This window comes from Lichtheimia ornata (genome assembly GCF_029851405.1).
Source record: "Lichtheimia ornata isolate CBS 291.66 chromosome Unknown scaffold00030, whole genome shotgun sequence".
NCBI lineage: Eukaryota > Fungi > Mucoromycota > Mucoromycetes > Mucorales > Lichtheimiaceae > Lichtheimia > Lichtheimia ornata.
The window spans coordinates 287,716-301,653 of record NW_026695350.1 but is presented as its reverse complement, the minus strand read 5'-3'; the positions used below and the strand labels follow the sequence as shown (position 1 = coordinate 301,653).

The window sequence follows — 13,938 nt, the reverse complement described above, 5'->3', positions numbered from 1 at the left end:
TTAACCGTATCAGCGGCAATGGCGAGTTGTTGTTGTTGTGAGGAAGGATTGATTGGAGAATGGGTGAGAGGATAGTATACAAGGTATGGATATACATGAAGGGGCCAGGGATCAGTAAAACGTAGTTTATCAATGCCTCGGTTGTCAAAACAAGGAGGGATCAATCACAAACGGGTATGCATGGGAATCTCGGAAGGAGTCATCCGACGTTGTGTGTAACATGCAAATAAGCATAGGTTGGGGATCATCCGGCGTTTCTGTTTTGACACTCTTCTTTTTTCTTTGGTCACTTTTTCGAATGCTTAAACGCAGCTTCTCTCCTGGTATGCTAAAGACAACTTTTTTTCAACCTATGGTTGGCTGAAAAAGCTTTGTAGATACCACGCAAGGCCGTCTCAAAACTTTACGACGCAATGGACCTATTGTTCTCGCTGCTGGTGATGATGGTGATCCCGATGTGTCTATGGCATCACTGCATGAGTCGTTCTTGTTAGGCTCGCCTTCTCGTTCACGGGAATCATCTGAAAGTACGTACGCTCAACATCGTCGCTCAACTTCCAACGCGCCTTGTGTAACAAACATATGATGCATGACAACCACAGGTCTTGAAGAAAGTGAGGACTATGAATGCCAACTCTTGGCAAAAGACGGTGGTGGTACCGACAGTGAATACCAGGAGTACGTATATACAACAATGTGATCAATAACAAGGATTAATAATGGAATGATACCAGGGACAATGATGATGATGATGACGAGGAGGAGGACGATCAAGAGGACTTGGCGCTTAAAACGTCATATGAAAGGTAGGTGTTTTATACTTTGGGTGATAGATAACACGTGCCGACATCAATCTCTTTACAGGGTTACGGTCAAAATACCCACCTTGCCGAGTGATGAAGAAGAGTAAGATACATGCCACGTGTTTTATGCTGCTGTTGTGGTAATCATTTTCGTTTCAATGGATGGCAATAGTGAGATCGTTGTGTATGGTGTCCACGATTTGAACAAGGGCTTTGGTGATTGGTTACGACGTTACCTATTCACGGTGAATGCCTTTGTACCTTCATGCAAGCATGGCAGCGCTTTTCATCATCTTTTCAGTCGACTATTTCATGTTCCTCAAGAACAAGAGTTTCGTGTTACGGACCATGTTCACGAAAAGGTATGTGAGTGAAGGATTGAGAGGGAAAAAGCAAGCATGGCTTGACGCCATTTTATGTTCAAGGTTATGAAAACCTTCAGCAACTGCCGTGCCAGATTATCACTTGTTGTCAAGGAGGCCATGATATCCTACACATTCGATGATACGACCCTGCCAGACAAATGCAAAAAGAATCGCAAGAGGCAACTCAAGTACATGTTGGACGCCATGAGGTATGTATTCATCCATCCAATGCCCTCACGTATTGATAAATAAGCCTAGATTTGCTCGCAAGGATTATTTGTCAACGGGTGCTCTCTTGCAGAGTACTATGTTAGGGGATGTGATTGCCAAAGTATTTTACCAAGGGAAAGGAATGGGATTGGTGTTGGAAGAAGACTCGGAGGACAAAGTGCCACGCCCCGTCATTGCCCTTGCATTTGTATTTGTAAGTTTGTGCCATACAGTGTAGCCGTGCTCGCTCGACCATCAGGTAACAAAAGGGATTATTATTAGATGTACGTCAACATGCACATGCTGTGCCACAAGAAACGGGATCAAAAGTTTGTGAGAGGTCGTGAGGCTGGTTCTTTTCGGGCATCACTTTACCACACTACATTACGAGGTGTTTATGACAATGGCGAAGCAGTGGATTGGAATGAGGTCCAACGCATACAAACCGAGCGCGTGCATCAAAACTTGAAACGTTGTGAAGTATCTGGCTCTCTTGCTTTTTGTCCATTGAGCGCAAGCTATCGACCAAAGTATCAAGATGGTGTGTACGTTACAGATAGTGAAGAAGATTAGATTTATTTCCAATAACATTAGCATGATGATGAATCTATTGTAAATGATGGTGTAAAAAAGAGTCTGCTGAAAGAGAGAGGTGCATAAATGTTTTATTCGTGACCAACATGATCATCATGCAGCCAGTAGCAAGTAATACTTGTATCCTTTTTTCCCATTCCATATCGGCTTTCTTCATACATGGTTCGAATGGATCCTATTGATTTGTATTCGTTACCAGAAACCTCTTCTTTTCATGGCCAGGACGATACTCATATTGCAGCAGTATCCCACACGATCGGTGAGCTTGCATGTCAATTGGTGGAGAAGCTCAATGTGCGTTCAGCGACATTGGCGAGAGGAGGTCAAATTCATTTTGCGTTAAGTGATGCAGCCACGATGCGAGTGTTGGCACCAAGGTCGTCTGTTGGGTATTTGCGAGCGGGAGCGATTTATCAGCAACAAGGAAATGAGCGAGCAGCAGTCCGCATGTATGACCAAGGACTTGAAGCAGTATCACCTTCGGATCATGGTTACACCGACTTGAAGCAGAGACGCGCTGAGGCGATGCATGCTGCTGATTCTAAACGCGTTGATTTTATCACCCAATTACCACTTGATATCGTGGCTACCAGCATCACACCATTACTATTTGAGAGTGTTCATCTCCATGCCGACAAGCCTTGTCCTTATCTTTATGTGTCACGTGCATGGCAACAGCGTCTTTTGGCAAGCAATCCATTGACTTTTATGATACACAAGGATGTTTCGGACTCGAGACAAGTCATCAAGTTTGCATCCCATGTCAAATCCTTGGTGATTCCCTCTAACAAGTATGGCTCAGAGTATGATCCTGCACATGTCTTGTTGAAAGCCAACTATCCAAGTCTTGTAAAACTCATCTTGCATCGTACGTATGCTTTTTCTTTTTCCAAATGCTGTATGTATTCATGGATGCTATTGATATAGATCGAGGTGACCGCGGTGTGTTGAATATCTGCATCTCTTCTGTGGGTGATGCATTGACATGGTTAAAGCTTATTGTGAGCTTGGAGGATCCGATTGATTTGCGCTTTGTGTTGGATCATTGCCCCCACTTGATTTCTCTTGAAGCAGCGTTCTTTGATGGCACCATGACCAATAAGCTGACCAAGCAGTATCCCAATTTGAAGGACCTTCATCTACGTGCACTCTCTCGCCATGGTATTACAGACAAGAGCATGCTCAATATCGTTGGCCATCTTCCATCCTTGTCATCATTGAATGTGGGATCCGTGCCTAGTTCTCGCTTATTGTCAACCTTGCATCATTATTGCCCCAACATGAAACTGCTAGCTTATGGTGACAGTATTCTTGATTTGAGAACCTACAAGGATCATGCAGGATTACAAAAAGTCTCGATTGGTCAAAGTCAAATTGAATTGAACCCTGATGATTTGATATCAATCATTTCGCGTCATTGGAGATCGCTTGAACAACTCGCCTTGAAAGGCCTCATCAAAGAACCTTTGAAATGGCGTCGTGGATTTGTTTTTGAACGCCTTACGTATTTGGAAATCGACGCCGAGCATGATGCACTGCTAACATTGGCGACATCCATCATTCACCTTGCACCATGTTTAGAAGCCATCAAGGTGTTTATTCAATCGGGAGACGACCCTCATCAAGCATTCGTTGCCATGACCGAGTTGAACCATTTGAAATGTCTTTGGCCAAGATGCATTGCACCCTACTCCAATTCGCTTTATTATTTCATTCAGCATCATGTCAACTTGGGTGATCAGTCATCCCTCCAAGAGATTCGATTGCTGCTGCAACCTGATATGCCGCCATGTCCTTGGTTACGTGCGATTGCTCAACTAGCCAACTTGCGACGTCTTGAGATTGGCATCAAATCCATGTCATTTCCTAGGAATTACGTTGCCATGATGGATGCACTTGCGCAAGGATGCTTGGCATTAGAGAGTCTTGAGTTGAAATGTGGTGCTGTGGATCTACCGGAGAAATGTCTTGTTCTCTTTGGTGCTCATCCTGGTATCAAACGCTTGGCGATTGTGGCTGAATCTATTTCCAATCATGATATCATTGCTATTTTATCCATGCCAAATTTGCAATGCCTTGATCTCTTGACGCTCATGGATGATCTTACACTGGAAACACTCAAAAACAACATTCCTCAGGTTAACTACATGCCATTATCGACATCGGATCGCCTAGCATTCTCTTTATCATCGTAGTAAAACCATTACTTTATACCACCGTTGTTGGCTTGACACTGTTTCATGGGGTGGGGTAAATAACAAAGGAGTGGGCAATAGGAATACATGTTGTTGCACAAACAATGACGAGGGATGATTGGCTACTTTGTTGACGATGATGCAGCTTGTAGTCAATTGAAAAAGCCATCCATCACCGTATCAATTGCATGGTGCCATATTATAGAAAGTGTATGTCTTAAGAATTTTTGGCATGCTGTGAAGCTTATACCGGTATACTCACATTCATTGCCACCATGATGATTACGTTATTGCATGCAGCCAACATTCATACATTCCACCAATGGTCTTTGGGATTCTTTATTGAGTTGTATGGTATCCATTTCTTAGGGCATTATAAAAGCACTATAGGCTATGAGGTTGATTTGGAGGGATAATGAACGATTCTTTGTGTGGGATGATAATGGCGGATGTTACACAAATGCTGCTTGGTCGCCACTGAGACCTGCACCACACGCCTTGTCCTTCCCAACACACACACACACACAGCCAGCATGACTTGAGCCAGTTTCCCCACGTTTCTGCATCTATTCGCCAATTGAGCTTCACCAATGTCAAGACAACCTCAATTAGCCCAACTCCATGGCGTGTTCAGCAACGCATGCAGCCCATTGTCACAAAAAGCTTACCGATCGAGCGTCATGAGCTTGGCTGCTGTTACTCGCCTTGGATTGGTGTACGACTACTGCGCTGTAGAGATAGTTCCAGAATGCACCAGGACGACGACAACGACCACTGGTGGATACATGTATGCAAGGAGATGAAGGCTGTTTTCGCAAGATGATGATCCATACAGCAATACTGGCTCATTCAAATGATGTTACTATGGGATCTTGCTCTTGGTGGTGAGAGGGATTGTGGATGATGCAATGTATAACAAGCAAGCTTTATCATGTAAGTACATAGGACGTTCCTTGCAATGCCATGTCCTAATGAATCTTGTATCCTAGATCCCTCGTTGCCAAGCGGATGCAACTCCACAACATCATCACGAACAGCATCAGGATATCCATGGTTGGTTTAGTACTTGTATATGCGCTCGTTTATTACATGTGGATGAAAGGTATGTAAAAACAACATCATGGATGATAGCTAGCGGGTCATTTATTTCATTGGATTATGCATATTCAGAGACTCATTGGCGTGTTCCACCAAGGTGCATCATTCCCACGGCTGTTGTTTCAGTACACGATGTCTATGCATTGCCTTTCTGGATCAGGACCATCCATAGCCATGGTCGAAACGCTTTCAATTGGATACGAGATGGCAATATTGGGAAGATGGAAACGAGCACAACACCGAGCTTGCAGTAATTACGATACGGGCATCAGCATTCATCAACGCAATCACGTGGGGCAAATTCACCACGCCATCTGGCTCGCTAGTCATGTCATCATCATCACATGGATCATTCGAAATGTACTTGGTTCACAGCCAGCCACTTCCAGTAATCATTCGACACTCGTCTCTTGGTGAACGTGATCCATGAATCAGCTCGAGTATACGCAACACCCACACCAAACGAATGCAACTGCAGGCACATTCATCAGCAATCTACAATCATGAGGAAGCCTGATTCAAACAAGTTTTTCAAAGCCTTGTACACCATCTTGGTTGCGTTGACATCACGATGATCTACAACAAAGCATATACGTCGTATGATACCTTTATCAATCAAAGACAACACATGACGACCTTGTTTATCACGCCAATCCTGTTTTTCGTTTACCATTGCTATTACAGACAACCGTAGCCTTTCTTTGGACCTGCAAAACATAGCTCAGATTTATCAACGTTGATAAGCAGCAACGGTATCTCAGCTACCAGTATTCGGCAACACCGTTTGTGCGAGCATTGCATAGCAGTCCAACACGATCCCATCCACTTCCAAAAGTACAGCATGGAGCGTTATGTAAAGTTGATATGATTTATCATAGCAATCCATTTATTTTGCTTTATGACATCAATATGATAAATACCCACCCTTTTGCGAAATAAAACTGGTAGAGGATTCTGGTGCACAGCATTTTAGTAATCTCTTTTTCCTCATGTTGCTTATTGAATACCATACAAGACGCCTTCCTTTGATCCTATTGGCAACGGTCATCTTTGCACAATTGCTTGATGCGCAAGGTGACACTCACGATTCATCTATTCCTGGATACAACAGTCCACCCGTTCAAGGAGCGTTGTTAACAGGTCCCTTGGGTGAGCCATCGTCATTGAACCAGCTTCAAGTCCCAGTGGTCCCACCCACACCAACAGCAACAACAACAACCCAAGGTTCTCCCACAAATGAGCCTACCGTCACTGGCACCCCTATTACAACGACATCACCTACAGCTACTGAAACAGCCCATTCAACTACATCCACTACCACTAATGCACATGGTACCACAACCCCATCAGCCACACATGGTCCCACAAGTGATGCATGCATGTTAAAGAGTGTCTTTGGTGTCTACTCTATCATCTACGTTTCCATCTTTCTTTTTATGTATGCCATCGTTTAACCTGTATCGTGCTATGCAAATAAAAGAGTGTCTTCCTTTTATATCCAAAATAGTACTTGCCACTATGTATGGCTTTCAATAGGCTGTATTCTTTTTATGTATTACGACCGATTCCAAATACGAGTGCGTTATTGAATTCTACGTTGGGACCACATTTCTGTTCCTTCTCGCCTGAGTTTTTGGTATCTAATCACAACTTAGATCAGTATATACGCTCTATCGTGGCTATTGTCTCGTACATACGTTCATGAACTTTGCAAATGGGGTCCTTGGCGCAGTCGGCGATAGGAATGGGTTTACAATATTTGAATTTGTCACTCAAACTCATCTTTGCGCAGGAGGCAGTGCTGACAAAGGCAATGGCAAAGGTGGCAAGGATAATGGATTTCATGGTGAAGCAATGAAAATGAAAAAGACGAGCGACCTCATCTTTGTTCATTCAAAAGTATGGCAATAGGGAGAATCGCCATCGTTTAGGGAGACTCATAAAAGCTTAAAAAGAGAGTGACCAGCGGCGTTAAAGATTCCAAATGGCAATGATGATACTCGAAATAGGGGGTTACATCCTGTACTTTCCGATATGATGCTACTACTCAGAAGATGTCTGGTAGCTTCGCATTTACAATGACCCGATGCCGGTCTATTACTGATAAAATTAGGTGGGTTGTAGGAGTACTCTAAGGTTGACAGGCATTGCATACGACTCAAATACGCCATGGTGCATGATGATGAATGTAATTCTCACGGCCCCATCCAGTGCCCTTTCCAGCGTCGATGTTGTCTCTTAATATGGCTGATGATTCCAAAGATAGCACATTTTATATAAAGGCAGGTTTTGAATAGTGCTGTTGTTCCTCTGCGACATGAATTGAAAAATCATAGGGTATGATCCAAAGCATATATACATGGAGGTTACACCAGCTCCCAATGTTTGTTATGCATTTATTCATACACCTTGCAGCCATTACATTTCCTTTTTTGTGCGCCACATACACGTACCTTTCATGCAGGGGTGAATGTATCGCCATCACGGGTAGCTTGCTTCACATAGACAACATCCATCGTTGTTATCAATTAAAATTGTATGATCATCCCACAACGAAGCTACCATTATCATATGGAGAAAGGAGAGTATGCTGTTTGCACTCTTTGGCAAGCATTGGCTGATCCATCCGAAAGTAAGGGCGTAAACATGCATATGTCAGCGGCAATGTTGTCGATCATTGTTTGTCAAAGACTATTGCATGGATTCTTCTTTCTTTCATATGTGCACGGAAATGGTCATGTTTTTTGCTGTGCGTCTCATGGACCTTGAACGCCAGGTCTTTTTTATGCATGCGATGCGATGTTACATTCCTATATAGCAAACAGCGCTGTGGGGTATATAAACAGCTCGTTTTCAAAGCTGTCTTTTACCTACCCATCATCTTTCAAAAATGAAATCCACTTTTCTCTTTGTCATTGCCGTCATGTTGTTCAACGCAGCCTCTATTCATGGACTATCCTGTTTCAGTCTTGATGAATTCGAATGCAGAAGAGCGACTGCTTGTGTGTGGGAAACATGTGTGTATAGAAGAATCAATGATGTGTGATGATGACGTGTATTAACTTCAGCTGTTGCTACATATTTCTCTAGACAATGATGGCAGCCAAGAGTGCAATATCCATGAAACGGATGATTAGTAACAAGACATAGAATAGCCAGCCACACCAACGTGTGCTTTTGCTTTCCATTAAAGAGTCCTTTTATACCCTATAGAGGCATATCATGTTTGCTCAAATCTAACACATCTCACAGCGTAAATGATTCATCAATCGGTTTATTTCAAGTATCAACATTATAAACATGGCTTTCTACTTCGCTGGTGCCATAACCACGTGGGGGTTGTAGACCGGCATCCGCTGCTTGTCTCTCCATCTCTTCAATCATACAAAAGTCGTACGCGGTAGGTTCGATGTCCTTGCAATTATACTCGCTTTGCAATACGATTTTTTGCCTGCATCACCATACTTCTCCGCGTACTCGTCAACTTTTTTTTTGCGTTTCAGGATTGAGGGCATGCCCACCAGCAGCAGCAGATGTTGACGTCGTATCGCCGGTAGCAGTTACACCGAGCATAAACATAGTAGCAAGGAGGGCAAAGAAGATGAGAAGCGCATTGTAATGAAAGAGATGGCACGCATTACAAAAAAATTGGTCGCTCTTTCTTTTATATACGCTAGCTTACAGGCTCTCCTTGATGTTGGGAGAGAATTTTGCATGCATGCATCAAATCTGAGCTTGACCTCTTATCAGAATATACAGATTAAAGCAGCAGCCATACCATCATCCGCTTCAAGAATTCCATTGACCCCCATCAATATCTTTTTCATGGTTAAAGATGTTACTTTATTTGGAAGTCCATTACACTATACAGCAAGGCGAAACGGCTCCATCCTTCCAAATGCCCTTACCCAATAACTTGATCCAACCATGTAAACAAGTGATCTCTTTGCTCAAATACATACCAAATCTCATCCCCCTTGAGCAAGCATATCCGAACGATCCATCATCCAAGCTATTTCGTTACCCGCAAATGGGCCGCGCCATCAGACAACGTCGTAACCAGGCAATAGAAGAGGATAAGTGATGCTTGAAGAATTACCTGTTGATAATGATGGTGAGAAGCTTGAGACAAGTAATGATTGGTTGGCCCATACCAAGATTGTCCATCATCCCATTCAACGTACCAAAGCCTTGTAACCATGGCAAAGTGCATGTAGGCACGTTGTAAGAGGCCTTTTGTTGTTGGCAGCACACTTACGCATAATCCATAGCCTTGTTGCGTACCTTTGGACTAGCCAAGCTGCGCACAATGAGCTCCAGGATTTTTGGCAACGTGAGGTTGTTGACGATTGTCGTTCAGTGGAGGTGTCATTGTCAACGGTGCAAGTGAATAGCGTTGTGCAGAAAAAGTAGCTGAAACAAGGAGCAAGCAAAGTGGTGACGCGTAACCAAGAGGCAATTGCTGGCTGAAGAATGGGTTGATGGCAAAAGACCAATGAGAAATGTGGAAGATAGAGCTGCAACAAAGCGTAGAAGGTAGTCGCTGGAATAAAGGAAACCGAGCGGCTTTGCTGACTGGGAGCATTTATGCTGAAATGGGACTTGGGCTTGTATCCTTGTGCGACCAATTACGTTATACACCTATGACACTACATCTCGTATGCATCCATGCTGGTTAGCCACTGGATGAGGTTACTGAACGAGTGATCGATTATAAAATAGCGCCTTAAAACGACAACTCCTTGCATGTTCTTGCATACGTATGCATACCGCCATGAGGAACATTGCGGTGGATGGATGGATGCACATACATCAACAACAACAGCGTTACATAGCACATTGATAAAGAAAATGGATGGTTGTGGACGCTCTTTTACATTGCTTGATTCCGCGGGGCGTAAACATGCGTTATACCAGTCGCAATGCTGCCGATCATTGTTTATCAAACACCACGGCATAGAATTTTCTCTTTCATCCCGTTAGCCATTTGCCGCATGAGGTACGAGACGTTGCATTATCGATAAAACGAATCATCATCGGCTATATTAAGCTAAGCTTTTGTCGTTGTCTACCTACTATCCAACATCCTTTACTTCCAAGATGAAATCCACTTTTCTCTTTGTAATGACCATCATCGCCAACGCAGCTGTACTAGCATATGTACCTTGTCAGGGACTTAAAGAAGCAGCATGCAGGGAACGCAAGGATTGCCTCTGGGAAAGATGTACGGTTGAATCAATTAGTTTTTACGATGATGATGATGTGTATTAACGTCAGCTGTTGCAATTTCGTTAGACTATGGCGGCACTGCAGCTTGCGAAGACCTCGAGGCTAGCGCTGATTGATATTTGTAGCGCTGGAGGACACCAACGTGAGACCACTAAAGAAACCCTTATTCTTTTCAAGGACGCATCATCCTACCATGGCTTCGCGTATATGAATAAATGGATTTATTTCAAACAAAAACGTTACGTGCATTCATTTCTAGTCAATGGCAGGAATCCCTTTAAAGTGTAGGTACGGGCAGACCGAGCTCGTATGCTTGTCTTCTGATGTCATCAATGATACATGTGTCGTAATTGCCTGCTTGGGCAGCCTTGCAATTATTCTGGCTTGTGTTTAGGATACTTTTGCCTTGTTCACCAACATTCACCAGGTATCCCATCACTTTTTTCTCCGTTTCAGGGCTGAGAAGAGGACCATCAGCAGCAGGTGGTGTTGACGTCGTATCGCCGGTAGCAGTTACACCGAACATAAATATAGCAGCAAGTAGTATAAAAGAAGATGAGAAACGCATTGTAATGGAAGAGATGGTAGGCATTACAAGATATTTGGACGTCTTTTTATATACGTTGGCTTACTTGGTTTCCTTGATGTTGGAGAGGAGTTTTGGGCACAAACGTAAAATAGTTTTAGTGATCCGCCTTATAGAGACTCCCTAAACTCTACCGCATGCATCAACTCTGAGCTTGATCGCTTACCAAAATCTACGGTCAAAAGCGGTGGTACCAGGTACATGAATATTGGATTAAAGCAGCAGCCATATCGTCATCCGCTCCAAGAATACCACTGGCCCCATTATTTCTTTTTCATCGTTAAAGCTGGATACTTTATTTGAAAGACCATTACACTACACTACACAGCAAGCGAAATAACACCATCCTTCCAGATGCTCTTACCGATTTCCTGTAACTCAATCCAACATGTATACAACTACATACCCGATTGCTCAAATACATACCAAACCTTATTCGCTTTGAACAAGCATATCCAAAAGATCCATCATCCATATCTAGCTCATCACCCCAAAGGGTCGTCACCACCAGACGACGTGGTACGGGCATCGGAAGAAGAGGAGAAGTGATCTTTGAAGAACTACCTGTTCAAGAGACGATGATGATGGTGGTGAGAAGCGTGAAGCAAGTGATGATCGGTTGAGCCATACCATGGTCTCATATATATAAGCACTTGACAATACCAGCAACTACCTCATTGTGTATCTAGGCAAGTTTGAAAAGAAGCCTTTGGTTAGTGGCAGTACACTCATAACCCATAGCCTTGTTGCGTACCTTTGGACTAGACAAGCTGAACAAGAACAGCACCACAATCTCGAGCACGGGTAAACTGTTGATATCGTTTTTCACGGGAAGTGTCATTGCCAAGCGTCCAAGTTGTTTAACGTGGTGTAAGAGAGAGGAAGCCAAAACGGGTACATGCAAGCAATGGACCACCAAAAGATGACACGTGACCAAGGAGACGAATGTCGGCCGAGGCCAATTCTGTTGACGCATGGCGAACGAGGAATGTCGACAATGGGTGGTTGCAAGTATAGAACGCGGTTGTTGTTGTTGTCCATGTGCTATCTTGAATGCAATTCCTCTTTAACCATATCCTTCCTACGCAACCGCATGCCCCTCTAAAACAACATCGTACCAAAGGTCCATCATCCCAAACATACCTTATCATCATCAGCCCGAAGAATCATCACCCATCCATCCATGACTTGATCACCACGTATACCAGTACTCAGCACTATTCGTTCAACAATGGCACCATCCGATAACGTCCCGAGAGAAACGACCCGTGATGATTGAAGAATCATCTGCTGAAGAAAAACAACATGATGATGACGATGATGAGCACCTTGAAACAACTATCCACTGTTGGACCATACATACCAGCATTGCCTCCCATCACACTCCAATAACCAGCTCATGTAACCGTATCAAAGTACCTGCATCAAGACGCCTTCGTTTGTTGGAAGCAGATTCGTATCCCATGCCCTTGTTGGGTACTTGTGGAGTTGTAAAGGATGACCTAGCTCAGCACGAAGAGCTTTGAGCACAATGAGAGGACCGCCATTGTCGGCATTTGTTTTTGGTGTGGAGGCAGCTTTGTCGATAGTGCAAGTTGTTTAGCGTGGGGTAAAAGACGAAGCTGAAACAGATACAGGTAAGCGAAGAGCCACCAAAAGAGATGACGCGTAACCAAGGAGACGAATGTTGGCTGAGGCCGATTCTGTTGGCAGATGGCAAACGAGGAATGTCGACAGGGCGTAAAAGACGTCGTTGTTGGAATAAAGGGAATGAAGCCGCTTTGTTGACTCGGAGCATTTCCAGCATGGCTGGATACAAGGTGTCCTAGGTCAGGTGACAGCCCTCTGGTGACACATGGTTGGCCAACCCAATATCGTATTCGCCTTCCATCCGACATCCTTTAAAAGAGGCACAAGATTACTCTCCAATGTGAATTCCATTGATTTGATCCTTTGGGCGTGGATTGCAAAGATGGATGGATGGACGTGAGGTGACGCTTGGAGCTGATGGCGAATCATATGCATGGCGGGTCAAAAACATGGATGATGATGGTTGTATACGGTTGCCAGGTTGCAGATGAAGGAGGATCGTAGTAGTTGCATGAATCGCGTGTGTAAAGTACGATGATTGGATGCATGAAGCCCTCTGGATGATAACGTCAATGTCGACGTTGACAATGGATAAGTAAGAACAATGGCTCTTTTTCCACGCGTTGTTCGTACACGGATCCTTCCATCCCATGTACATACCAAAGCTATATTCAGAATCCATTCCCATAAAGATAAAAAGTCGTGTGTATTGGAGCAAGTTGCTGCACGTAAATAAAGCTGCTTTTTTACAATGGCTATCCGCTGTTCACGTAATAAGGCTGTAAGACACGTTGCTGCAAGTGAAGATTGCTGTTGGAGACAATGGAGCAAATGACAGCTGCTGTTACGGTTGGTTGTGGCAGAGGAATGAGCAAAAGAGTGCGTAGTACCAAGAAAAGCAGGTGTTGCAGTAGAGTGACAGGGTTGTGTACACGCGATGGACTTGCCATTCAGTCAAAGACAATCGGATCAAGAGAGTTGTAGGATTGACATGATGGGTTGAAGCGGACAATCGTTCGCAGGTGGTAGTTGTATACTTGAATGGGCCAACAGTTGAGAAGGGGAGGAAGAGGGAAGAAGCTGAAGTAGAAGAAGCGGAAATTAAATGGGTTGGACACCTCTTGTATAGATGCATGAACACTGTGCATCAATCCTGATATTGAGATTACCCCTCTCGAACCTGAAACCTTCACACAAGATGCTCTTGGTCATGCTGAGCACGTTGATCTAAAAAAGACATCATGTTTCATTTGAAAAATTGGAATGGG

At 43.8% G+C, this 13,938-nt stretch overlaps 6 protein-coding genes across 6 annotated transcripts; 3 read left to right on the top strand and 3 right to left on the bottom strand.

Annotated features, from left to right (window-relative positions):
- Positions 1–298: 298 nt before the first annotated feature.
- Positions 299–1,951, top strand: O0I10_006709 (uncharacterized protein; the record flags this gene model as incomplete). Its single annotated transcript, XM_058486734.1, has 9 exons — positions 299–323; positions 378–527; positions 603–678; positions 735–806; positions 865–906; positions 976–1,165; positions 1,229–1,377; positions 1,427–1,592; positions 1,661–1,951. The coding sequence occupies 9 exons, from the start codon at positions 299–301 to the stop codon at positions 1,949–1,951; spliced, it is 1,161 nt and encodes a 386-aa protein (XP_058342556.1).
- Positions 1,952–2,131: 180 nt separating this feature from the next.
- On the top strand, positions 2,132–4,167 carry O0I10_006708 (uncharacterized protein; the record flags this gene model as incomplete). The annotated part of the gene is made up of 2 exons (XM_058486733.1): positions 2,132–2,840; positions 2,900–4,167. The coding sequence occupies 2 exons, from the start codon at positions 2,132–2,134 to the stop codon at positions 4,165–4,167; spliced, it is 1,977 nt and encodes a 658-aa protein (XP_058342555.1).
- Positions 4,168–6,254: 2,087 nt separating this feature from the next.
- On the top strand, positions 6,255–6,719 carry O0I10_006707 (uncharacterized protein; the record flags this gene model as incomplete). Its single annotated transcript, XM_058486732.1, has 1 exon — positions 6,255–6,719. The coding sequence occupies one exon, from the start codon at positions 6,255–6,257 to the stop codon at positions 6,717–6,719; it is 465 nt and encodes a 154-aa protein (XP_058342554.1).
- Positions 6,720–6,813: 94 nt separating this feature from the next.
- Positions 6,814–7,110, bottom strand: O0I10_006706 (uncharacterized protein; the record flags this gene model as incomplete). Its single annotated transcript, XM_058486731.1, has 2 exons — positions 6,814–6,905; positions 6,963–7,110. 2 exons carry the CDS (start codon positions 7,108–7,110, stop codon positions 6,814–6,816), a joined length of 240 nt encoding a protein of 79 aa, XP_058342553.1.
- A 3,661-nt stretch (positions 7,111–10,771) lies between these two features.
- O0I10_006705 (uncharacterized protein) lies at positions 10,772–11,062 on the bottom strand (the record flags this gene model as incomplete). Its single annotated transcript, XM_058486730.1, has 1 exon — positions 10,772–11,062. One exon carries the CDS (start codon positions 11,060–11,062, stop codon positions 10,772–10,774), a length of 291 nt encoding a protein of 96 aa, XP_058342552.1.
- A 703-nt stretch (positions 11,063–11,765) lies between these two features.
- Positions 11,766–12,887, bottom strand: O0I10_006704 (uncharacterized protein; the record flags this gene model as incomplete). The annotated part of the gene is made up of 4 exons (XM_058486729.1): positions 11,766–12,128; positions 12,224–12,367; positions 12,500–12,657; positions 12,716–12,887. The coding sequence occupies 4 exons, from the start codon at positions 12,885–12,887 to the stop codon at positions 11,766–11,768; spliced, it is 837 nt and encodes a 278-aa protein (XP_058342551.1).
- Between the last annotated feature and the right edge of the window lie 1,051 nt (positions 12,888–13,938).